At 43.7% G+C, this 25,621-nt stretch overlaps 1 protein-coding gene across 1 annotated transcript in view; it reads left to right on the plus strand.

The window, feature by feature from the left end:
• The window catches only part of ATRNL1 (attractin like 1), a 1,075,574-nt gene that overhangs the window by 991,051 nt on the left and 58,902 nt on the right, over nucleotides 1-25,621 (plus strand). The window contains exon 28 of the mRNA XM_082267948.1: nucleotides 10,810-10,924. Within this exon, the coding sequence (XP_082124074.1) occupies nucleotides 10,810-10,924 (115 nt within the window). The remainder of the gene's footprint in view (nucleotides 1-10,809; nucleotides 10,925-25,621) is intronic.

Below are 25,621 nucleotides of genomic sequence, written 5' to 3' on the forward strand. Positions count from 1 at the left end.
GTCTGCAAAGGTTCATCTAGGAGTCACACCAACCACATAGAAAATGTTCGATAAAAAATTTTTTTGAATATTACCCTTCTCCACCAAAAAACATACCTTTTGTCCCAGAATACATCAGACTGAAACTTTCAGGCAGTGCCAGGAAAAGGTCCTTTTGCACCCAAGCCAAAAAAGGCTGAGGTGTGCCCGCCATGACCTGTAAACTACAGCATGGGTTAAAAGGTCCTGCCTTTTTTGTGCCCCCTTCTGCTGAAGCGCCTAGGTGGCTGCCTCTTATGCTTCCCCCTCGGCGTACTCCTCCTTCCAGGTACTGGAAGCCTGTGTTGTATTCAATCATTTGATTCTCAGATAAATCAGCACGCAAATACACTCACTGGCCACTTTATTAGGTACACCTGTTCAATTGCTTGGTAACACAAATTGCTAATCAGCCAATCACATGGCAGCAACTCAATGCATTTAGGCATCTAGACACGGTAAAGACAACCTGCTGAAGAAAATTGGGAAGAAAGGGGATTTAAACGACTTTGAACGTGGCATGGTTTTTGGTGCCAGACTGGCTGGTCTGAATAGTTCAATACCTGCTGATCTACTGGGTTTTTTCACACAACCATCTCTCGGGTCTACAGAGATTGGTCCGAAAAAGAGAAAATATCCAATGAGCGGCAGTTGTGTGGAGCAAAAATGCCTTGTTGATGTGAGCAGAGAATGGGCAGATTGGTTCCAGATGATAAAAATGCAACAATAACTGAAATAACCACTCGTTACAAACAAGGAATGCAGAAAACATCTCTGAACACACAACACAACGAACCTTGAAGTAGATAGACCACAGCAGCAGAAGACCACACCGAATGTGACTCCTGTCAGCTAAGAACAGTCAACTGAGGCTACAATTCTCACAGGCTCACCAAAATTGGACAATAGAAGATTGGAAGATATTGATGAGTCTCGATTTCAGCTGTGACATTCAGATAGTAGGGTCAGAATTTGCCGTAAACAACATGAAAGCATGGATCCATCCTGCCTTGTATCACCGGTTCAGGCTGGGGGTGTAATAGTGTGGGGGATATTTTCTTGGCACACTTTGGGCCCCTTAGTACCAATTGAGCATTCTTTTAAAAGCCACGACCTACCTGAGTATTGTTCTGACCATGTCCATCCCTTTATGACTACAGTGTCCCCATCTTCTGATGGCTCCTTCCAGCAGGATAATGCACCATGTCACAAAGCTCAAATCATCTCACCACTGCTTTCTTCATCATGACAATGAGGTCACTGTACTCCAATGGCCTCCACACTCCAGATCTCAATCCAATAGAGCACCTTTAGGATGTGGTGGAATGGAAAATTGGCATCGTGGATGTGCAGCCGACAAATCTGCAGCAACTGCGTGATGCGATGATGTCACTATGGACCAAAATCTCTGAGGAATCTTTCCAACACCTTGTTGCATCTCTGCCATGAAAAATTAAGGCAGTTCTGAAGGCAAAAGAGGTTCCAACCCGGTACTAGCAAGGTGTACCTAATAAAGTGGCCTGTGAGTGTAGATCGAATGGGAATAGGCTGAAGGGCAGATCGATTGCCTGTGCCCTTTCTCTCTTATTATAGAAGCAAAATACTTTTGAAACCATGATTTCTACCAACCACTTCTGTGCTCTTACAGGCTTTCTAAGTGCATGTGGTGCCCAATGAGAAAACATTACAGCGGACCTGCCTTCAGATGTATATATTTCCCCCCTATATAATGTGACAGTGTAACATCTCCAGGTATTTATTCCCTCACACGGAGATCACAGTACTCCCCCTGACAATACTTCCATTTGCTTTTCTCCCTAGGACAGAACCATCTTTGCTCAGCCATCATCCAGGGTCATATATACTTCCTGGACTGAGATGCCCGCTCAGAGATGAGACAATCACGTGAATCCTGGTGCCTGAGCATTTCTTGGCTGTGTTCACACTTTGCTGCAACCTCTTAGGCAGTCAGATTACTGAGGGAGAGGAGACTGGGAAAATGGTTCTTCCTGTCTGCAGCAGACTGATGACTAGGGATGAGCTCAGGTGTGTTCGGACTCAAGTCTGAACCCGTATGAGCTGTCCCGCCAGGAAGCTGTTGTTGCGGACAGCCAATCATAAGCGGCAGAGACATTAATTTACCGCTCTGCAGCTGCACATATACACGCCCCTTTGAACACCGGTGTCTGTTGGGCGGGGAATGCCTCGCCGCTTAGGATTTAGTTGTCTGCAGTGACAGCTTCCAGGCTGGATAACTCATATGGGTTCCGATTCAATTCTGAAGCTCATCCCTGACAACATCCCCAGCCTAAGCAAAGCCACTGATGGCACGCAAGGGAGCCCCTTTTTCTTGTTCAGTAATTTTCTTTTATTAGGGATTGTAGGCAGGTAACAATTTTTTCCTGCACAGGATTGAAAGTAGTGAAAAGTAATGATACATTTTGTATGAGGTCAATAGTATGTTTTCTCATAATCAGCATCTGACAAGCGTAATACAAGGACATACCGTATTTTTCGCCGTATAAGACGCACCGGCATATAAGACACACCCAATTTTAAAGGAGGAAAATCTAGAAAAAAGAGATTCTGAACCAAATACTGTAGGCTCTCTTAGACCCTAGGTGTGTGTGGGTGTGTATGCACATTTTACATTTCATTTACTCTGTAGTTGGTCCGCCTGAACACTTTCTCACACACACCACACGCTGCCTGTGATCTATCCAGAAGCAACAGTATGACGTAGGGAGGGCGGTGTGTCTTCTCCCCGTGATTCGGGGGCGGAGCTTGTGGAGCCATTCTTCTGCCCATCAATCATGGGCATCCAATAGAGTAGTAGGCGAGGTGGGGGCAGAGCAGGAGCAGCAGTATGAGGTAGGGAGGACGGTGTCTTCTCCCCGGGATTCGGGGGTGGAGCTTTGGCGGATCAATTCTTCTGCCCATCAGTCACGGGCATCAAATCAAATAGGAGCGGGAACGTATGGAGCAGGAGGGGCAGACGTGTGGCCCCGGGAGACATGAGGAGGCACAGCCCGCATTGATGGATACCGGTAAGCTCAGCGTTGACATGGTGCCCGGGCAGCACGTGGATAGACTGTCGGGAGGGGGGGACAAGGCGTGCTATAGGAGGGAGAGGGAAGCCCAAACACACACAGCCTGGCCATGCAGGGAGGGTCAGAGAAGTCTCCACAGCCCGCAGTACATGCAACAAATCCAGCCTGCAGCACACACAGCATAAAAAGAGGACTGTGAGCAAGCACCACACGAAGTTAGGGGCAGTTTTAATGCAGGCAAAATGTGTATTTGTCGTATAAGATGCATCAACTTCCCCCCCCCAGTTTTGGGGAAGAAAAAGTGCGTCTTGTACGGCGAAAAATACGGTGTTTGCACTAGAGGTGCGCCGAATGGAAATTTTGGTGCCGAAACCAAAAATGCAGGATGCACTTGGCCGAAAACCATAACAAAAAAATTACAGTTTAAAAAAAAAAAAATTTATATATATATATATATATATATATATATATATATATATATATATATATATATATAATTATATATATATATGTGTGTACGGTATATATTTTTATATATAATTTTATTATAATTCGGCTTTTAATTTAATATCATGAATTTAAATGAATATGAATGTATTGTCTGCCATTATTGGCACCTTTAGTGTTGGAGTTTCTCTGTTCTGGCATCCCGGCCTAGGTGTTGCTGCTAGCAGAGGCTGGCAGGATCAGGGGGGTTGGGGGGGGATTTTGTACTCACATTTATCTTGTCAGCATATAAACAGATACGTGGCCTCATTCGTCTTTCCACCGGCATGCCGTACTCACTGACATACTGTAATTACACCGTAGAAAAATGTCACACAGCAAAACATCACTAGACACTGACACTGTGCGCACTGCAGAGAGAGACAAATAAAACAAATATCTCTGCTGTGCATCCGCTTCTCAACACAACTTTATTGGTGACCTACAAACCCATCAAATCATTCTAAAGTTCACATCAGAGCCGAGTACTTTGAGAGGAGAGTTAGATAGAGGAAGGAGCAGAGTCGTCTAGCAGTGCAGAGTATTTCAGGAGAGGAGAGTTAGATAGAGGAAGTAGCAGAGTCCTCCAGCAGTGCAGAGTATTTCAGGAGAGGAGAGTTAGATAGAGGAAGGAGCAGAGTCCTCTAGCAGAGCAGAATATTTCAGGAGAGGAGGGTTATATAGAGGAAGCAGCAGAGTCATCCAGCAGTGCAGAGTATTTCAGGAGAGGAGAGTTAGATAGAGGAAGTTGCAGAGTCATCCAGCAGAGCAGAATATTTCAGGAGAGGAGAGTTAGATAGAGGAAGGAGCAGAGTCATCCAGCAGAGCAGAATATTTCAGGAGAGGAGGGTTATATAGAGGAAGCAGCAGAGTCATCCAGCAGTGCAGAGTATTTCAGGAGAGGAGAGTTAGATAGAGGAAGCAGCAGAGTCCACCAGCAGTGCAGAATATTCTTTAACCGCTTCCATACAGAGCAGTTAGACACCCTTCCTGCCCAGACCAATTTTCAGCTTTCAGCACTCTCACACTTTGAATGACAATTGCTCAGTCATGCTACACTATAACCAAACAAAATTTTTACATTTTTTTCACACAAATAGAGCTTTCTTTTGGTGGTATTTGATCACAACTGGGGTTTTTTTTTTTCGTGATATATGCAAAAAAAGAGCAAAAATTTTGAAAAAAAAACCACTTTTTTTTAGTTTCAATTATGAAATTTTGCAAAAAATAAATTTTTCTTCATACATTTGGGCCAAAATGTATACTGCTACATGTCTCTGGTAAAATTAACCCAAATTAGTGTATATTATTTAGTCTGTGTGAAAGTTATTGAGTCTAGAAGCTATGGTACCAATTACTGAAAATTGATCACACCAGATGTACTGACTGCCTATCTCCTTTCTTGAGGCCCTGAAATGTCAGGACAGTACAAATACCGACCAAATGACCCCTTTTTGTAAAGTAGACAGTCCAAGGTATTTAGTAAGAGGCATGGTGGGTTTTTTGAAGTTGTAATTTTTTCCCACAATTCTTGGGAAAATGAAGAAAAAAATTTTTTTTCTTTTTTTTCCCACAAAGTTGTCAATTTATAAGCTATTTCTAACACATAGCATGTACACAGCAAAAATTACACCCAAAAATACATTCTGCTACTCCTTCCGAGTATGGCGATACCACATGTGTGAGACTTTTACACAGCCTGGCCACAAAAAGAGACTCCACGTCCAAGAAGCACATTCAGGCGTTCTAGGAGCATAAATACACATAAAACTTTCTTACTACCTATCACACTTTTCAAGGCCCTAGAGCACCAATACAATGGAAAAGTCCACAAAATGACCCCATTTTGGAAAGCAAACACTCCAACTTATATTCTATGAGGCATAATGGGTCGTTTGAACATATCATTTTTTTCCACAGGTTTTTGGAAAATGTGGGAAAAAAATGAAAACTTTTTTTTTTACACAAAGTTGTCAATTTATAGGATATTCCTAACACATAGCATGTACACAGCAAAAATGACACCCCAAAATACATTCTGCCACTCCTCCTGAGTATGGCAATACCACATGTGTGAGACTTTTTCACAGCCTAGCCATATAGAGGGGCCGAACATCCAAGGAGCATCATCATGCATCCTAGCCACTTGCCTAGGCCTATTTTTGACATTTGGTGTTTACAAGCTAAAATCAGTTGTTTTGCTAGAAAACTGCTTAGAACCCCCAAACATTATATATTTTTTTTTTAGCAGAGACCCTAGAGAATAAAATGGAGATTATTGCAATATTTTTTATCACACCGTATTTGCGTAGCGGTCTTCCAAACGCAATTTTTTTGGAAAAAATTCACTTTTTTTAATTAAAAAATAAGAAACCAGTAAAGTTAGCCCAATTTTTTTCCATAATGTGAAAGATAATGTTAAGCCGAGTAAATAGATACCCAACATGTCATGTTTCAAAATTGCGCACGCTCACGGAATGGTGACAAACTTTGGTACTTAAAAATCCCCATAGGCGACAATTTAAAAATTTCTACAGGTTGCCATCTTTGAGTTTCAGAGGAGGTCTAGAGCTCAAATTATTCCCCTTGCTCTAACGATCGCGGCGATACCTCACATGTGTGGTTTGAACACCGTTTACATATGTGGGCGGGGTTTCTGTATGCATTCGCTTCTGCGCGCGAGCTAACGGGGACAGGGCGCTTTAATTTTTTTTTTTTTTTTTTTACTATTTATTTTATTTATTATTTTTTATTTTTACACCGTTTAAAAAAAAAAAAAAAATTGATCATTTTTATTTCTATTAAAAGAAATGTAAATATTCCTCGTAATAGAAATAGGCACGACAGGACCTCTTTTTTGTGAGATCTGGGGTCAAAAAGTCCTCAGATCTCACAAGTACACTAAAAGATAGAAAAAAAAAAAAAATAATTATAATATAAAATGAAAAAAAAAAAAAAAAGGACCTTTAAACCGGTTGCTAGGCAACAACATTTTCCGTAGCTCCGGTCCTCCAAGACCATAGAGTCAAGTGAGGGCAAGCTTGCCCTCACTTGACATCCTGTCTGTGAGGATTCGGGACCGGATCGTTTTCCCCGCTGCCGGCGGGTCCGGTAAGCGGGGAAAAGGACCGGAACGCGTCGGGAGGGGGGGGGCGCCTCTTCCGCCATCCCGGAAGGGTGATCCCACGGCGAATCCGCCGCTGGGACCACCCTTATCGGAAAGCCAACCGTCCACCGTTTAAAAAAATACCAGGGTTATGGCAGCTATCTGCTGCCATAACACCGGTATTTAGGTTTAAACGGAGGACATATATAAAACTTTTTGGACTTGGACATGGTGGCTGTATGAAGGGTGACAGGTACTCGGGTACTTTGTTGGGCAGGTGACAGGTACTCTGGTACTGATGAGCAGGTGGCAGGTACTCGGGTACTCCGATAGGCAGGTGACAGGCAGGTGATAGGTACTGATGAGTAGTACTCACTGACTGATAGGTGATAGGTGATACTGTACTGATGGGTACTGATGATCAGTACTGATACGCGATAGGTACTGATGAGTACTGATGAGTAGTGATGGGTACTGATGAGCAGGCGGCAAGTACTCGGGTACTTCAGGCGTCAGGTACTCTGATGAGCAGGTGGAAGGTACTCGGGTACTCTGATGGGTAGGTGACAGGTACTCAGGTACTCTGATGACGGGTACTCCGTTGACAGGTACTCAAAGTACCCGAGTACCTGTCATCAGAGTACCCGAGTACCTGTCATCAGAGTACCCGAGTACCCGTCATCAGAGTACCCGAGTACCTGTCATCAGAGTACCTGAGTACCTGTCATCAGAGTACCCGAGTACCTGTCATCAGAGTACCCGAGTACCTGTCAGAGTACCCGAGTACCCGTCATCAGAGTACCCGAGTACCCGTCATCAGAGTACTCGAGTACCTGTCATCAGAGTACCCGAGTACCCGTCATCAGAGTACCCGAGTACCTGTCATCAGAGTACCCGAGTACCTGTCATCAGAGTACCCGAGTACCCGTCATCAGAGTACCCGAGTACCCGTCATCAGAGTACCCGAGTACCCGAGTACCTGTCATCAGAGTATCCGTCATCAGAGTACCTGAGTACCTGTCATCAGAGTACCCGAATACCTGTCACCAGCCCATCAGAGTACCCGAGTACCTGTCATCTGAGTACCTGATGACAGGTACTCGGGTACTTTGATGGGCTAGTGACAGGTGACAGGTGCTCTTTATTGGGGGGGGGGGGGCAATCAGTGTGTTTAGGGTGCACTGTAGTTGGTAACTAGCTGTTACCACAATCTCCTCCTCACACAGGATCAGTGTGTGAGGAGGAGAACACGGTGACAGCTAGTTACCGTGTTCTCTGTTGACATTTGTGACCGGCTGTGATTGGACACAGCCGGTCACGTGGTAAAGAGCCAATTTCATTGGCTCTTTACCTAGATCGGGGATCGACTCTGTCCGAGGGACGAGCCTCATCCCCGGGGGCGCGCATTGCAGAGAGAACGAGCGGCTCGTGCTGGAGCCGCTCATGTGATCGGCTGTGATTGACACAGCCGATCACGTGGTAAACAGCCAATTTCTATTGGCTGTTTACCTTGATCAGTGATGGGCTATGTCCGAGGGACGAGCCTCATCCCTGATCGCGCCGCTGCGCGCCGCCGGGGGCGCGCAGTAGCAGCTAGAACGGGCCGACGTCATATGACGGCGGCCCGGATCTAGAAACCACTTTGCCGACGTCATTTTACATGACTCGGTATGGAAGTGGTTAAGAAGAGGAGAGTTAGATAGAGGAAGGAGCATAGTACTTCAGCAGAGCAGAGTATTTCAGGAGAGGAATGTTAGATAAAGGAAAGGAGCGGAGGGGCAGAAGCTGAGGGTAAAGGTGATGGACTGGCCAAGCATCTCTCCAGACCTAAACCCTTTTGAGCATTTGTGAAGCATCCTCAAATGGAAGGTGAAGAAGCGTGTAAAAATGATACCTTGTAAGGATATAACCTTCGCGGCACTGGGTGTGAAGCCTAAATGTTTGGAAATGCTTTGATCTGTGTTATGCAAATTTGCAGCAGCTGAAGAATGAAATAGTATGTGAATGAAATGGCCTCTAATAGAAAAGCCAACATTAACGCTTGCCTTAGTGTTTAATATCCAAAAATCCAAAAAAAATGGATGTGCTAACTGTGCATGTGTGTATCAACAATGGTGTGCAAAATCAATAAATACAATTAACTACTGATCCGATCTGGTATCTCTGGCCTGTGCCTGCAGGCTCCCTAGATGTCTCTCTCACCAATACGGGTCATGCAAAGGAAGCAAAGCAATTGTAAAAGGTTTTATTTTTCACATTCAGGGTATAACATATAAAATTATTGGCATAAGATTCATAAAAGCCATGTGTAACAGTGCGTGACCGTCATGATGAGTGGGTAGACTAAAACGGATCGCGGTACCTGCAACTGCTAGCGTGTACCTTCCAGTTTGCGTTCCACTCGGCCCCCTCCTGATGTCATGGCGTGTGTTCCAACTTACGCGTTTCATCAGCACGCTGACATCTTCAGAGATCATCAGAGATCTTTGAAGACGTCAGCGTGTTTGTCCATTTTTTTTTTTGCACAGTAATTAATTGTATTTATTGATTTTTGCACACCATTGTTGATACACACATGCAGTTAGCACATCCATTTTTTGGGGATTTTAAACACCAAGGCAAGCGCTGAAGTTGGCTTTTCTATTAGAGGCCCTTTCATTCACAAGGTGGAGAAGGGATTTAGTAGGATACTCCAAATTACCTATTCACAAGCGAGGACAAACTTCTTCAATAGAACTGTGTAGAAGACTGTCAGTAGCACTATGCAGCAGGCTGTAGAGAATAAAGCAAGTCCCTTTGTAGCAGAAGGAATTTAGTGGACCTTGCTTCTTCAAGATACTAGCCAGTGTCCCCTTTAGCTTACACCCAGTATGCTGTCTTCTAGCACAAAGAGTGAAATTTTAACAACAACAGTCTCTGGGATCCCCTTAGGAGGTCTGTACACACAAGGCCCTGATCGCAGATCACCTTCCTCCGTGATACCAGACAGGAGCCGTATACATTCTTCCTCAGTCAGCTTGTAAAAGAACCATGGGTTTCAGCTTCAATGATTCAGGCCCTCAGGTCGCCCACCTGAGGCTGCATGGCAGCCTGTGCCTGAGGAGGGGCAGAAAGCCCCCTCCCCACCTGGACCTCTCTTTGTAGAGGAAGACCATGAGCCCATGTGCTCTTCAGATATAAATACAGTTACCCAGCATGCCTTGGGGCACATCCCCTTCTAATTGGCCAGGGCAGACATTCATGCTCTCATCTGCAACATTTTCTCCCACTATCCAGTACATCCAATAACTACCAGTCCAGTGTGAAACTTTCAAGACAATATGAGCAGCACCAGTGCCTACTGAGCAGACTCTACCAATCAATCACCGCTCTCTGTTAAGCAGACAGCATATAAATTTGCCTAGCTGTCTCCCTGTTAAGCAGAGAAACCAAAAACGATATACTCTCACTCTAGCACCTACCCAGCAGGGCGCTACGCAAGCAATGAAACTTGCAGTTTCCACACTGCAGGAGATCATTTCTTACTTGTCTAGCCCCAATACTCTTCTTCTCTGGCTCTCCTGGCCCCTCCCTCCTGCCGAGTGTCCCCATAGCAAGCTGCCTGCTGTGGAGGCACCTGAGTAGGCTCTCTCCCAAGCTGCTGCTCTGTATGTTCATTCACACATGGAGCGCAGCTTGGCCCCATCCCTTCTCTCTCCTCATTGGCTCACTAGCTGTGATTGACAGTAGCGGGAGGTATGAAGGTAAAAAACCTTGAGCCTTTTTTATATACGGTTTACAAATAAAATGATGGATTTTATGAAAACAATGCGCCCTGTTCTGCCTCTAAAGTCCGGCCAAATGTTTTCTTCCCTTCTTTGAATTATAATTGCGGATGTGGCTTTCATGTGAATTTGTGAATATTTTTACATTTTAAGTACAGTTGAACTGTGTTTTTGTTTTTTACTTTTGCATAAAACCAGTGTTGCTTGATTCTGTCAATGAAAGAGTTTTGTATAGAAATATACTATTTTTTAGACAACAGTTACTGATTTGATGAAATTAGCATATCTATTATAATATCGTAGTATATTTTTAAGTGTGAGATTATTTGGACATTTTTTTATGTATGGTCTTGTCTCATTTTTTTTCCCTTTCTCTTTCCTCCAGGGTGTGCCAAAACCAATCGCCATAGAACCATGTTGCGGGAATAAGGCCGCCGTCCTCACTGTTTTCCTCTGTTTGCCAAGAGGGATAAGCGGGGTTCCTCCGCCCGGGCAATCAGGTAAAGGGCTCTTTTTCATTCTGATATTTCCTCGTAGACACTCTCTGCCAGTTTTAAGGTGTTTAAACCTCAGACATGAAATATAAACAAAGCATATCCCTCTATACTGTGTACTTGTCTCAATCCAGAGCACTAAGTGTTATTTCTGTCTGCTGCTTTGTTCCTCTGCTATCAGCATGAATTATTTCTGACAAGTTTTCCGGAAACCAAGAGAAAAAAGGGGACTGGGAGGGACCTCCAGCACACAGCCTATGATTGACAGCCTAAGGGGGTGTGTCCCTTCCCTCCAATCAAATCTCAGAGCTCTCCTCACTGAGCTCTGCAGTGTGTAACTTCAGCTGTCCTCCCCCTGTTTGCTGAAAGCTCAGACAAGCTTTAGAAATTAAACAAAGAGTAGCTGCGCTTGGATCCACTAATACAACAATCAATAATACAATAAAGTAAAATCACTTCCAATACACCCGGCAGCTGCACATATGTAGGATAAAAACATAGACAAATATAGTAAAGTAAGGTGCTGCGCTAGAAACGAAGTGAGTATATATCAGTCCAATAAGACAATAGGTCCATCCATCCACCAGGGTCAGCTGTTAAGGCAAATAGGTGCTACCACCACCAGATCACCTCCAACCAGGTGTGACTGGTAGGTGTGACGTCATCGCGCCAAGGACGCAGCGGCCATTTTGTTGGTTGGAAACCGGACTGTATATACACACTGACCCTGCTCTGCATGTTTATGTGAGTTGAACCGCTTTAAAATAAATATTGCCCTTTATTTCTTACGTACTACTCTTGAGTGTGTTTCTATTCTTGGGCCTTTTTGTTATTCCTCCCTGGGGATCGGATCCTGAGCCTGGGATTTTGTGTGACTCTTTCCTGGGAGCCTGCCTGATCCCGGACCATTATCTGGCCTTACTGGGCACTGAATATGAACTCTGGATGAGCCTGTAGTGGGACATGGATGCTTTGCATTATTAACAGGACGGTAAGAGGCAGTGTGGCTGGAGGTGATCTGGTGGTGGTAGCACCTATTTGCCTTAACAGCTGACCCTGGTGGATGGATGGACCTATTGACCTATTGTCTTATTGGACTGATATATACTTTCTTTGTTTCTAGCGCAGCACCTTACTTCACTAAGCTTTATAAATTCTACACTTTGAATGGATATAGAGAAGACAGCAGATAAACAGGTACAAATTATGTAGGAGGATTTGTCTCATCTCTGTGCATCACCTGAGGCCAATCACTTCAATGGCTATATGGAAGGGTTTACAACGATGTTGACCCTTTGTGTCTTAGTGGGATGGCTCATTCTTAGGTAGAGAAATTCTTTACAAATGGCCATCAGTGAGTGACAGGTCCTCTTCATGCTGGCCTCTCCCAGCAGCTTTTTATATTTTTAAAGATGCCTTGCAGGCGGTATGTTGTCGCCAGGGCCGCGTGACAGGGTTACTGCGAGTTCACAGCTGCGAATGTCCTGTCATCTTACCAGAAACACATCATAAATCCCCCACGTCCAGATTGTCCTGACAGGAAACCGCCAGTTAATATAAATTAATGCTCGTTATGGCCAAACAAGGAAAGAAACGATAAATTCAATAACGTCTGATGGTAATGAGCACTGGAAAGGGACCAGAATCTTGTGCACAAAGAAATACAAAACAGCGAACGCTTCCACCGCCGAAACAAAACATTTCTGGGAATTTCTGGAATCAAATCTGAGCCGTTTCTAAAGATGTGAAGGAAAGTAAATACTTCATTTGGTATAATTATGTATTCTGGAGATTGTCGTGAGTCTATTTTACAATCCAGCTAGTTTAACTTCCTGAGAACTTTCTTTAGATTCAAAGGGATTGTAAAGGCAGAAGGTTTTTTTTCATCCTAACCACTTCAGCCCCGGAAGGTTTTACCCCCTTAATGACCAGGTCATTTTTTGCAATTCGGCACTGCGTTGCTTTAACCACTTAAGCCCCGGAAGATTTTACCCCCTTCCTGAATAGGGCCTACTGTATTTTGCGATTCGGCACTGCGTAACTTTAACGGACAATTGCGCGGTCGTGCGATGCTGTACCTAAAACGAATTTGGCGTCCTTTTTTTCCCACAAACAGAGCTTTCTTTTGGTGGTATTTGATCACCTGTGCGATTTTTTGATCATGCGCTATAAACAAAAAAAGAGCATCAATTTTGCAAAAATAACAATATTTTTCACATTTTTTTATATGAAATTCCCCCCAAAAAAATGTAAAAATCAAAATTTTTTAACATTTTTGGCCAATTTGTTTTATGCTACATATGTTTGGTAAAAAAAAAAAAAATCCAAAAAGCGTATTTTGATTGGTTATCGCAAAAGTTATAGCGTTTACTAACAAAGGGAAAGATTTTTGTTGTTTTTTTTTTTTTTAACGCGTAATGGCGGCGATCTGCAATTTTTTTGCGGTACTGCGACATTGCGGCGGACAGATCGGACTCTTGACTGACATTTTTGACACTTTTTGGGTTACCAGTGACATTTTTACAGGAATCAGTGCTATAAATATGCACTGTTACTGTAAAATTACACTGGCAGTGAAGGGGTTAACCTTTTTTTTGAGTGGGAGGGGGCTATGTGTGTCCCTAGGAGCGTGATTCTAACTGTGATTGGCTGTGGCTTGAGATGTATGAACAGTGATCAACGGTTCTACGTAGTAGAACCGTATGATCATCATTCATACACCGGGGAGAATGACAGGCGGCTTGTTTACATTAGCCGCCTGCCTTTCTCCCTCTCTACCGACGATCGCGAGTGACCGGCGGACGATCGGGTCCGCTGGCTGGTTGGTAAGTTTGAGCTTGGAAATCATTCTGTATTTATTTGACCTTATTTTGGATGCAGTGGTGTCATTACTGGTTCTTTTGTAGCGTTGCATTGATACCGGTATTGACACTAAGCACTCGTGCAAATTATCAGGTACTAAAACAGATACATGTAGCCCTGGTTCACACCAATGCAATTTGTCATGCAATTTAACAGGCCAAAAATCGCATGACAAGTTGCATCCCTTTGCTGGCAATGGAAACGTTCAAATTGTTGCGACTCAAGCGACTTTGAAATAGGATCCTGCACTACTTTTTTTGCAATTTCATTGTGACTTGTATAGACTTCTGTTAAAGCGGAGTTCCACCCAAAAGTGGAACTTCCGCTTTAAATAGTCCTAACCCCCTGACATGCCACATTTGGCATGTCATTTTTTGGGGGGGGAAGCGGGTACCTAGTTTTGACATGTACCCGCTCCCACTTCCGCTCGGAGCGCCGTGGCGCCCTGAGCAGAAGTTCTCCTCTCTCCCTCCCTCCCTGCAATCTTCTGGGACATGTCAGAGGTCCCAGAAGATTGCCGGCCAATCACGGCGCATAGCGCAACTCGCGCATGCGCAGTGCGTACCTGGCTGTGAAGCCGCAAACTGTCACAGCCGGGTGCCCACATCAGTGATGCCGGCGCCGCGGAGCAGAGAGGGAGAAGACGGCGCATCGCTGGACCGTGGGACAGGTGAGTGTGCGGTTAGGCTGGAACTCCGCTTTAACCTCCCTGGCGGTCTGATTATGTCAGAATTTTTGTGCTAAAAGCGGTACATTGTTTTGTATGGAAATTTGTTTTTTATTTTAGGCCTGAGACAATTGAGTACTGTCCGTGATACTTTTTTTATTTGCACTAACATACAATTTTTCAGGACAAGCTTTCGGGGTATGTCCCCTTCTTCAAGATCCAAGCAGTACTGATTCACAAAATGTTTAGCAGAATGGTAAAAAAACACACAATCTCTAAGCCAAAGGAAAAAAAAGAGAAAAACAAACAAATTTAACTGGCAATGGTAATAAAACTAGCATAGTTAGTGAGATAAGACAGAGGGAGAGCTGAAGACGGGGGAAGGTGGGGGGGATAGTCACAGAGGGGGTCGTAAAACTGTAGGATAATGAGTAAGGAAACCCATATCTAAATTTAAGCCGTTATTTTTTTGTGTCAAAGAGAAGTATCATTCTTAATTCAAAGGTTTTCCTTTCCTGGATAGTTCTGAAATTCCCTTTGAGAACTAAAACATTGAGGTCTTCTATAGTGTGGTCCGGTTGTGAAAAATGATATCCCACAGGTGTGCAGAGATAGTCTCTGCACACCTGTGGGACATCATGTGTAGTCTCTGCACACCTGTGGGACATCATGTGTAGTCTCTGCACACCTGTGGGACATCATGTGTAGTCTCTGCACACCTGTGGGACATCATTTTTCACAACCGGACCACACTATAGAAGACCTCAATGTTTTAGTTCTCAAAGGGAATTTCAGAACTATCCAGGAAAGGAAAACTTTTGAATTAAGAATGATACTTCTCTTTGACACAAAAAATAATGGCTTAAATTTAGATATTTTTTACAAAATGCAGAGGATTAACCCCTTAGGTTCCACAGTGAGTATAACAAGCATGCTTTACTGCATATACAGACTGATTTTACTGTTGTGGGTTTAGTAACACTTTATAAAACTGGTATCAGTCCATCCAGTGCAGGCAGGTCATGGCTAATGGGATGGTACTTTACACCCTGAAAACAGCAGTAACGATCCATATATGATGTGGAGTCTCTGTGGTTAAAAGAACTGAAAACCATCAAATGAAAGGGGTGGGACAGGGTCAAGCTAGGGAGAAGTCCTAGATAATGCTGGATGTCTTCCAGCCAGCAAAAGAGGTGGGCTCTGTCTGACTTGCTGCAGCTTCTAATGCACACAGTGAAAAGCTCACAGTGTGCAGTGAAATCAGAGTAATCAATTTCAGTACAGGAGAGGAGCCGGTACAACTTTGCAAGACTGAACGGAAGGTCTGAAGTCCAACTTCAAGCTCTTGTAGTTTAGGAGAATCGCCAATGTGTCCATCATGTCTTGGCACCTGGTGACCCCCCATCTGTTAATCTACGGAACCAGTGAAGGTCTATTGAGTTAGAAGGCAGCGGGGGAGCATAATGAATTTATCATATACACAGGAATCATGTCCTCACATCTGCTCCCATTGTCCTGCGCCTCGGCTGCTCCAGCACAACAGACGATGAACTGCAGATTTATTCACGCGCTTCTAATGAGATAGATGCAGCAAATATGGAAACTTACAGTATAGCGCTTCGAGTGTGTTAACAACCAGGCTTTTTATTTAGCTGCTGGCGGTATAAATCCTACACAGGGTGGAGTCTATTTCAAAAGTCAGAGATCTGAGCAGCTGGTAATGAGAGCGGAGCAGTTATGAGCTTTTCCTTCTCACTCACAAATACTTTTTATTTAAAGTAGAAGTCCACCCTAACACTAAAATCTCTAAGGGCTCTTTCACACGGGCGTTCAGTTTTTTTTGCCCGATCAGGTCATCCTTTTTTTTTTTTTTTGAAACGGACACGGATGACACTTGTGTCATCTGGTCCGTCTGTCCGTTTTTCATCCCATCTGTTTGCGGATGAAAAACGGACATAATGTATCTCTATGTAAATACAGATGTCAGCGGATGACACCACTGACATCCGTTTTTGCGTCCGTTACGTTTTTTGAACGGAAGAAACAATAGGTTTCTCTTCCGTTCCAAAAAACTGAACTGAACGGAAAGGACGAAAAACGGATGTCAGCGGATAATCATCCGCTGACATCTGTATTTACATAGAGATACATTATGTCCGTTTTTCATCCGCAAACGGATGGGATGAAAAACGGACATACGGAACGCCCGTGTGAAAGAGCCCTAAATCTACAGGCATCCACGATCTAAGACTCTCTAGTCCTGTAAAGTCGAAATCACTATACGTAACTTTTTTGAAGCCACTCTGGTCCGGTCCCACGCTGAGCTGTCACTGTGGAGGTGAGTGCAGAGAAGGCAGCCCACAACGGAAGCCCCATAGTAACTCAATGGGTTACGTCACTTCCCATTAATTTCCCAGCTGTTGTTGGCTGTTCCCTCTGCAGAGCTTCCGCTGCTGGAGACCGGACTGGAGCGGCTTCAAAAAAGGTATGTATACTGATTTCTTCTTTACAGGATTAGATAGATCATAGTCATATCATCATAGTCTTAGATCATGGATGCCTATAGATTTAGAGATTTTAAAAGTGGACTTCCACTTTAAACTCAATGGGGAGGGTTTGCCATATTCTGCAAGTATGCGCAGTAAGGCCCCTTTCACACAGGTTTTCCGATCAGGTCCACCTGTCAGTTATTCAGGCGGACCTGATTGGATGCTCCATGCACCTTTATGGAACGGCGGATGTCAGCGCTGACACCCATTGCTATCTGATCCGATCCTGTACGTGAAATCCAGACAGATGGAAACCCTATTTTCCATCCGTCTGGATGATCAGATCGGATGAAAACGGACAGGCAGTCCATTTTCATCTGATCTCCCATAGAGGACAGCGGGGATCTGACAGATCCGTCTCAGCACACAGAGCGGAGACAGACCTGTCATCTGCCTGCTCAGCGGGGATCGGTGGATCAATCCCCACTGAGCAAAACAAAACCCGTGTGAGAGGATCTTAAACCTGGATTCTGTGTTACACACCACCACTTTCAGTGCGGTCCTCCCAACATCACTGACAGCTCCAGGCACCTGCCACCTTTGCATTCCCCACGGCCGCCATCTCTGATGTCCTTCTGGGTCCCGTGGCGACCTTTTTTAGCTATTGGATGTCCACTGATGATGTAAGTCCTGTGTATACATTGTTCCTGGCATCCAACTCTATCACACAGATGCTGTTAATGAGCTGAGTGTGTACTCTGCACGACACATGCACTGTACATACATTGTACACAGTAAACAAAAAAAGTCTCTTCAGCCAAGGGCACGAAACTCTGAAATTCCAGAAAGGTATCCTGGACCTTTAGAGCGCATGCGCTGGTGATTCACCCAGGGTGAATATCTCCTAAACGGTGCACGTATTAGAGATATTAATTTTACCTACAGGTAAGCCTTACTATAGCCTTACCTATAGGTAAAAATCACAAAGTGGGCTTTACTACCGCTTTAACTATGCTGAAGCCACTCCAGTCCAGGCCCACGATCAGCTGTTAGTGGTGACTTCAACGTAGAGGAAAGACAGCCAACAATGGATGTCCCATGGTAAGCCTATGGTTGACGTCATCTCCCCAGCATTTGCAGCTGCTGTCTGCGATCTCTCCTCTAAACAGAAGCCACCGCTGGAGAGATCATGTGACCGGAGCATCTTCCGAATAGAGAAGTATACAGGTCTTTTCTTTACAGGGTAGATAGAATAGACTTAGAATGGAGGTGGGAGTAAGTTTAACCTTTAGTTAGCTTTTGACTGAACATTCTACTTTAAATATATGTCAAAAGACTTTCAGTAGTATGTTTAACAGAACAAAACAGATCAAATAGGAGAAGTTCGTTTTTAGTTTGCATTCTCTTAAATTTCTATGTATAGCTATAGCCCAAACATGTTTTTCTGGATTTTGCATAGATTAGTGAATGGCTAGGACCCCTGTCAATTTATATATTTTTTGGAAGGAATGGATAAGTAGCATTGGACCCCTAGGATAATCCCTTTAGTGTTGCTATCCAAAGTGTTGGATAATGGTGCAATTATGTGTGAGTATGGTTTCTGTATTTTAGGGTGGGTGACCAAGGGATATATGCAAGTTCCTTGGTTTGTAATGTAACTAGAAGGATCTATGATTTAGGCACCAAACCACAGAGTAGTTCAGATACAAATGTATTCTAATGAAGGATCAAATAGAGCCAAAGTCTTTCAGGGCCCAAAAATTGCTCCCATCTTTACACCGAACCATAAAGCAAAAGGATATATAGATAAACCAATCTAGTGCGTAGTTTGACATTAGAGATAAAAAAATACATAACAAATAATTAATACCTTAAACCAATACTAATCAGAGCTAATTATTGCTTAAAATCACTTAAAGCTAAACTCCAGGACAAACCAGTAAATACAGAGATGAATTGCATATTTGGGTTTGTATACCTGTCCATTTAGTCCTGAGACCTACCTACACAGCACTGTCACAGCTGCAGCACAACTGATTAGCTCAGGGGTCTTCAAACTACGGCCCTCCAGTTGTTCAGGAACTACAATTCCCATCATGCCTAGTCATGTCCGTGAATGTCAGAGATTTACAATGCCTCATGGGATGCGAAGTTCCACAACAGCTGGAGGACCGTAGTTCGAGGATCCCTAGATTAGCTCCTTGTGCTGCTTCTGCTTTATGTTCTCTGAGCTCTGTTATACATGGACTGCAAGGCTGATTAACAAGGTTGATAATCAGGTTATTAGCCTTATGCCTTGTACACACGATCAGATAATCGTACAAAAAATCGCTTTAGAATTGATCGCACAATAATCTGATCGTTGGTACACAGCTTTCGACAGCCGATCATGACATTTCGTCAAACAAAATCCGAAGGGACAAACACAAAATCTGTTGTACGATAGGCTATAATATAACAATTGTTATATCAGTTCAGTGTGTGTCCGCTAAAAATCGATAGACAAAGACCACGCATGATCAGAAACTAGAAAATAACCCGGAAAAAGCCTGGCTGCCATTGTTTTTGTTTTGCCCAATCTGATACGTAGCTACGTAACCAGGAAGCTTTTCCGGAATCGTCCAAAAAAAAAAATGATACGTTTAGTACGCATTGTTGAATTTGATTTTAGTATCATGCAAAAAAATGTGAACAATAAGTTGTCCGATTATCTGATCGTGTGAACGAGGCATTCGACTGGTTGCATTTAAAAATATACCTTTCATAATGCATTAAAGAGGAAGTAAATCCTCCTCTGCAACTTTTACCTATAGGTAAGCCTTATCATAGGCTTACCTATAGGTACTGTAAATATCTCCTAAACATGTACCGTTTAGGAGATGTTTACCTTACATGCAGCCAGTGACATCACTGGTGCATGCACTCTGAAGGAACGGCCGCTGGTGCCATTTCTTCAGCGCCCAGTGCCATGACCGTCGGCACCTGCCGTCACTGCGGCTCCGGCCAATCAGACGGCCGGATGCCGCGATCCCGGGAAGACGGGTGACTGGACATGTCGCCCGTCATACAGGTAAGCGGGCGGCATAGCGGGGGCTCGTTCTAAGGTAAGTATTTCATAACGAGCTAGTATGCGTTGCATACTAGCTCATTATGTGTTTCTCTTTCAGGTTGCAAAAAAAATAAAATATAAATTGTATGGGTTTACAACCTCTTTAATGATTACAAAGCTACATTAATTTGTGTCTTATATCCGCCTGAAGTTCAGCTCTAAATAGGAATTCAAGGTATGGATATTTTATACATGCTGTAGTTACATAGCTGAACATTGGTCCAGCTTGGAATTCATCTCTAAAATCGTGCATTCCATAATAAGGACTTGGTTTTAGAATGGGATGTCCAATAAGCTCATGTAGGTGTGATGGTCAACAAAACTTTCCAAAACGTTTGCAAGTGCAGTTGCTCCAGAGCTTAGTAAATGAGGCGAAGCTTCACTTTATCAAGAATACCCAATCACATGCAAGGAAAATACAAAAATATGCACCTCCCCTCAATTACTAAGCTCTGGAGCAACTGCACTTCCGAAAGAGCACAGTCCATTTTCCTTAAATCAACCCCTTAGTGTCCCTACATCTCATGACCCTTGCCTCAACTTTGTCATCCTCCAGACTAAATCTCTATTGTGCTGGCTGTGCCTGCGCAGTTGATGTGCAAGGGCTTCCAAGGACCATTCCCCAAGGATCTCTTGGTTGTAAGCTACATGCTGAAGGCTGTAGTATGTGAGACAAATCACTGCTACATACAATATTTATTATTGCCATCCATCTTGTCTGAACTAGATAAAGTTTGGTCATTGAGCATATTTTTACCAATAAGAATCTTTCTTCGATCAAGTCATACTTTATCTGCTGTGACAGGTCCTGTAGGCTGGGTTGACTTATTGACACACTTGTTCCTGGCAATGTTAATGGCACTTACCACAGTGATGCATCGGCTTCCATACATGAATGCTCAACTTTCAAAGGTGAGGCTTGAAGGGGGCCGTTGTCTACAAAGTGGGCTGCAGTTAGATTGCAGGGACCTCAGAGGTCTGGCGTGGAAAAAGGGATCCCCTTTTCTGCTGTGGCCACCCTTGTAGGTGCTACTCGGTTGTCTGCGGCTATGTTAGAAACTCAGCACTTCCCAGTGGGTGTTCAAGGCTGGCCTTTACCTCTTTTCTTGCCCGGGCGGGTTTCTGAACACAGACCGAATCTCACAGAAGAAGCTGTGCAGTCTACCAAGAGTGGGAGCTGCACAACAGTCCTTGTAAAAGAGCCAACGGAACACAGGTCCTAGACTCGTGTCTAATACTCCACTTCAGCGTTTCTTTATTCTGTATTTGTTTTGAGTGACCTTCTCTGCACGGTCGGTGAATAGCATCGTCCCAGGCAGCCTGCGCTCATGATGACTCCACCATAGAATACAAATTAACATAAGTGCAAACACTTCAGCCTCACAATACCAGACTGGCTACTGACACGCAGTGGGGTTCCCGGCGCTGTGCCTGGATCCTTCATTCAATAATTCTTAGGTACATGAAGCCAGGACTTGTAATCTGCAATTATTCTATAAAATGGACTATTTATTCCATTTACAACGTCAAATTCTTCTAAAGCCTTTTAGGCGCCTTTTCATAAAGGTCAAATTTTTTATAATACACATTTTTTAATACTTCTATTTTGTTCTCCATATTTTTATAGAAGCGGTAATAACTAAAATAACCAGTAGTAATAAGTATAACCTTTGCGGACAATTTAAAGTGGTATTAAAGGCTGTTTTTTTCTGTTGGTAAAACAAAAAAAGATGTTAAACACTCAAAAGAAACTTCTCTCCTAAAACTCACAAATGATCTTCTAACAGCTAAATCCAATGGACACGATTCTATACTCCTACTCCTGGACCTCTCTGCTGTCTTTGACACAGTGGACCACCCCCTCCTCCTCAAAAAAACTCCACGCCTTTGGTCTCCATGACTGTACTCTTTACTGGTTCTCATTGTACTTATCCCACCGCACCTTTAGCTTTACTTACATATCTACTTCCTCCTCTCCTCTACCTTTCTCTGTCATGTCCCCCAAGGTTCTGATCTTGGATCTCTCTTATTCTCCATCTACACCTCCTCCATAGGTCAGGTAATAACCACCCATGGCTTCCAATACCATCTCTATGCTATACCCAAACCTCTCTCTCTACCCCTCATCTCACTCCTTCAGTCTCCTCAGATTCCATTAATTTACTAACAGACATATCACACCACGTCCTCAAACTCAATCGAAAACAGAGCTCATAATATTTTCTCCCCCACGTGCCCCTTCCCTGACTTCTCTGTCAAGATCGATACCACTACTATAAGCAAATCCCCGCATGCCAAGGTTCTGGGTGTAATCCTGGACTATGAACTATCTTTTCAGCCCCACGTCCAATCACTGTCCAAATTTTGCCGCCTCAACTTCCTCAACATTTCAAAATAAGCCCATTCCTATCCAAAGACACCATAAAGTTTCTAGTTCACTTCCTGGTCATCTCTCGCCTGGACTACTGCAACTCCCTCCTCACGGGATTACCTTTACATAAGCTATCCCCCCTTCTATCCATTATGAATGCTGCTGCCAGGCTTATCCAAATTACCAACATCTCAGTGTCTGCTACCCCTCTCTGTCAATCCCTCCATTGGCTGCCACTCACTAAACAAAATACTAACAACTTACAAAGCCATCCACAAGTTGGCCCCCAGCTTTATCACTAGCCTAGTTTCAAGATACCAACCTACTCGTTCTCTTATTTCCTTCCAAGACATCCTATGCTCTAGCTCCCTCATCACCTCCTCCCCTACTTGCCTCTAGGACTTTTCCTGAGCCTCTGCCACCCTATGGAACTCCCTACCCCAATCTGACCAACTATATCCTACTCCGTTTGCTTTTAGATGATCCCTGAAAATCCTCCTCTTCAGAAAAGCCTATTCTGCCCACACATAACAACTGTATTTTTTTTTCTCCATCAGATCATCCCCCATACTTATTACCTTTTGTATCACTTGACCCCTCCCTCCTGAATTGTAAGCTCTTCCGAGCAGGGCCCACTGGTTCCTCCTGTATTGAATTGTATTGTAACTGTACTGCCTTATGTTGTAAAGTGCTACGCAAACTGTTGGCGCTATATAAATCCTGTATAAAAATAATAATAGCCTGCTCTGTGCAATGATATTGTATAGAGCGGTTTATTGCCTCCTCTTTGGTGGTACTCTGCCAGAGCAGTCTACTCTTCCTCCAGGTGCCTCCTCAGCAAGCTGGAAGCTAAGGAGGTGACCATGCATGCACGCTCCTGAGCCAGGCTGTGTGCATCCATGGACATACAAGGCACCAGTAACTCAAGCCCTACTCCCTCATCAAAGACGTTTACCTGACAGCAGCAGGAGCCATAAGCTCTCAGTGTTTCCTGTAAGTCAAGGAAGTGAGGGGAACAATGCTATAGTAGTGACAAGTAAGTGGTTAAGAATGGGAGGGTAGAACAGGTAGGGAGGCATTCAAACTATAGACTTTAGAAACACTTTAACCATGTTATAAAAACAGCCAGCCTGTAAAAGGACAGTCATATAATATCCCCATGCCATTGACTTTAAAGTTTTTTTTTTTTTAATTCTTTATTTATTGGAATGCCACTTGAACAAATAATCATCATCAGAGAAAAACATGACACAGTAAACAAGTCAAACCTTCAAATGGCAGGAGGAATCGTGGATGCACAAATGCACGTGGAACATAGATAAATATAACCAAGACCTGTAAGCATCTCAGCATGCGGCATTCAGGGTCAGAACAGACTCATTCGTTGCAAGCATGACCAAGCGGCCGCCGCCTCCACCGGCATTTTCTAATGGCTGGCGTACAGAGGAAGCACATCCACCATACTAAAAGAAATCTTGTATATACAGTAGAAGCAAAATTCTGACCTATGAACAAATGTGTACCAAGAGGCAGTTTTTTAACGTTTGCACCCTATATAGAGAGCTTAGGGCTAGGGACACCATAGTTTGCCCCCATTCCATGGGCAGATGCAATTTTAAAGCGTGACATGTTGGGTATCTATTTACTCGGCGCAACATCATCTTTCACATTATACAAAAAAATTGGGCTAACTTTTACGTTTTTTTTTTTTTTATTCATGAAAGTGTTTTTTTTTTCCCCAAAAAAATTGCGTTTGAAAAACCACTGCGCAAATCCCATGTGACGTAAAAAATAGCAATACACCAATACACACCATTTTATTCTATAGGGTCGCTGCTTAAAAAATATGTTTGGGGGTTCTTCTAAGTGATTTCATAGCAAAAAAAAGTAGATCTTTATATGTAGGAGCGAATATGCTGGGGAAGGAGGTGGTTAAACATGTTCCTGATGCTGTCTGCCTCTTACAGCACATGTCAAAACTTCCAGTTGGGAAGCATGTACAAGCACCTTCTCAAGCCCTGACTTCAGAATCACATGTGTGCGTGTTGTACTGCCGTTGCAAACTGCAAGAAACTTTTTGTTGGTCTGCTCCCTCATGGATTTCTAAATTCTAGAACTGTGCAGAAGCCGACATCAACTGTCAATCAACATCTGGTGGGCGGAGCAGACATCCTCCTACAGTGCAGCCTCTCTGTGCGCACCTGTGCATGTCTGCGCATAGAGAAGCTTCCTGTCCATCTGTAGTCCCAGGCAGGAACCCGCACATTAAGGAGCTACACTGGGGTTTCATAGAGACTCTGCAAGTGAGCGTAGCCACCCAAAACTCATCTAATGTACCAATATGTTAACTCCATCTTGAGCTGCATAGATTGGATTTTCAAGAAAAAGACTGAGCATTTAGGAAAAGAAACTTTGCAGGGCACGGTTGTGATATAATAGCAGGAGGGTGGAAAGCCGGGCCGAGGGGAAGCTAGACTGCGGCAGATGACATGACCGGAGGGGGAGGTTGCGATGCGTTTCCGAGTTTGCACGATGCTGGTCCTGGGCATGCACACTCCTTTGTCAGGTGAAAGCAAAGAGGGCATTAAGGGACGTAGGCATCCAACATACCCAGTGTAGAATGCTGAGGACAGGATGGTGGAGCTCAGAGAGAGAACCAGTGGCAGTACTGCTGGGTATTAATACTCTTCTTTTACAGATTTGCTGTTTTTATATTTCATTTTGTTTTTGTAGCACTAGAGTCACTTGAATGATTACATAGCTCGCTCTCTTTATATATGGCTTCAAGCTTTCAATCATCGCCATTTAGAAGCTGTTCTGTCTCTAGGACAGAGCGCTAAACCGTCCTGCTCCATAAACTTCAGATACCGTATTTCTTTCATCTCAAATATATTAGAACAAGCCAGGTGAAACTACAAATTGATAAAAATAAACCCCAATCAGTACAATATTGCATACAACAAAGAAACAATGATCTATAATACAGGATAGGATAACAATAACTCACTTTTTAAGCTCTCTCAGGGGTGATGGCGAGAGATTGAAGAAACATGCCTTGCTGCCCTGCTGTATCTTCTCAAAATGGTGGCTGATTCACTTCCTGTAGAAATTCTACCCAGAATACCCCTGGATCCTAACAACTTTATTAAACACATTCTGAGTTTACAATTATTGCAGAACAGCTAAAGCTATACCAGGAAGGAAC

This window comes from Pelophylax lessonae (genome assembly GCF_965119305.1).
Source record: "Pelophylax lessonae genome assembly, chromosome: 9".
Lineage (NCBI taxonomy): Eukaryota > Metazoa > Chordata > Amphibia > Anura > Ranidae > Pelophylax > Pelophylax lessonae.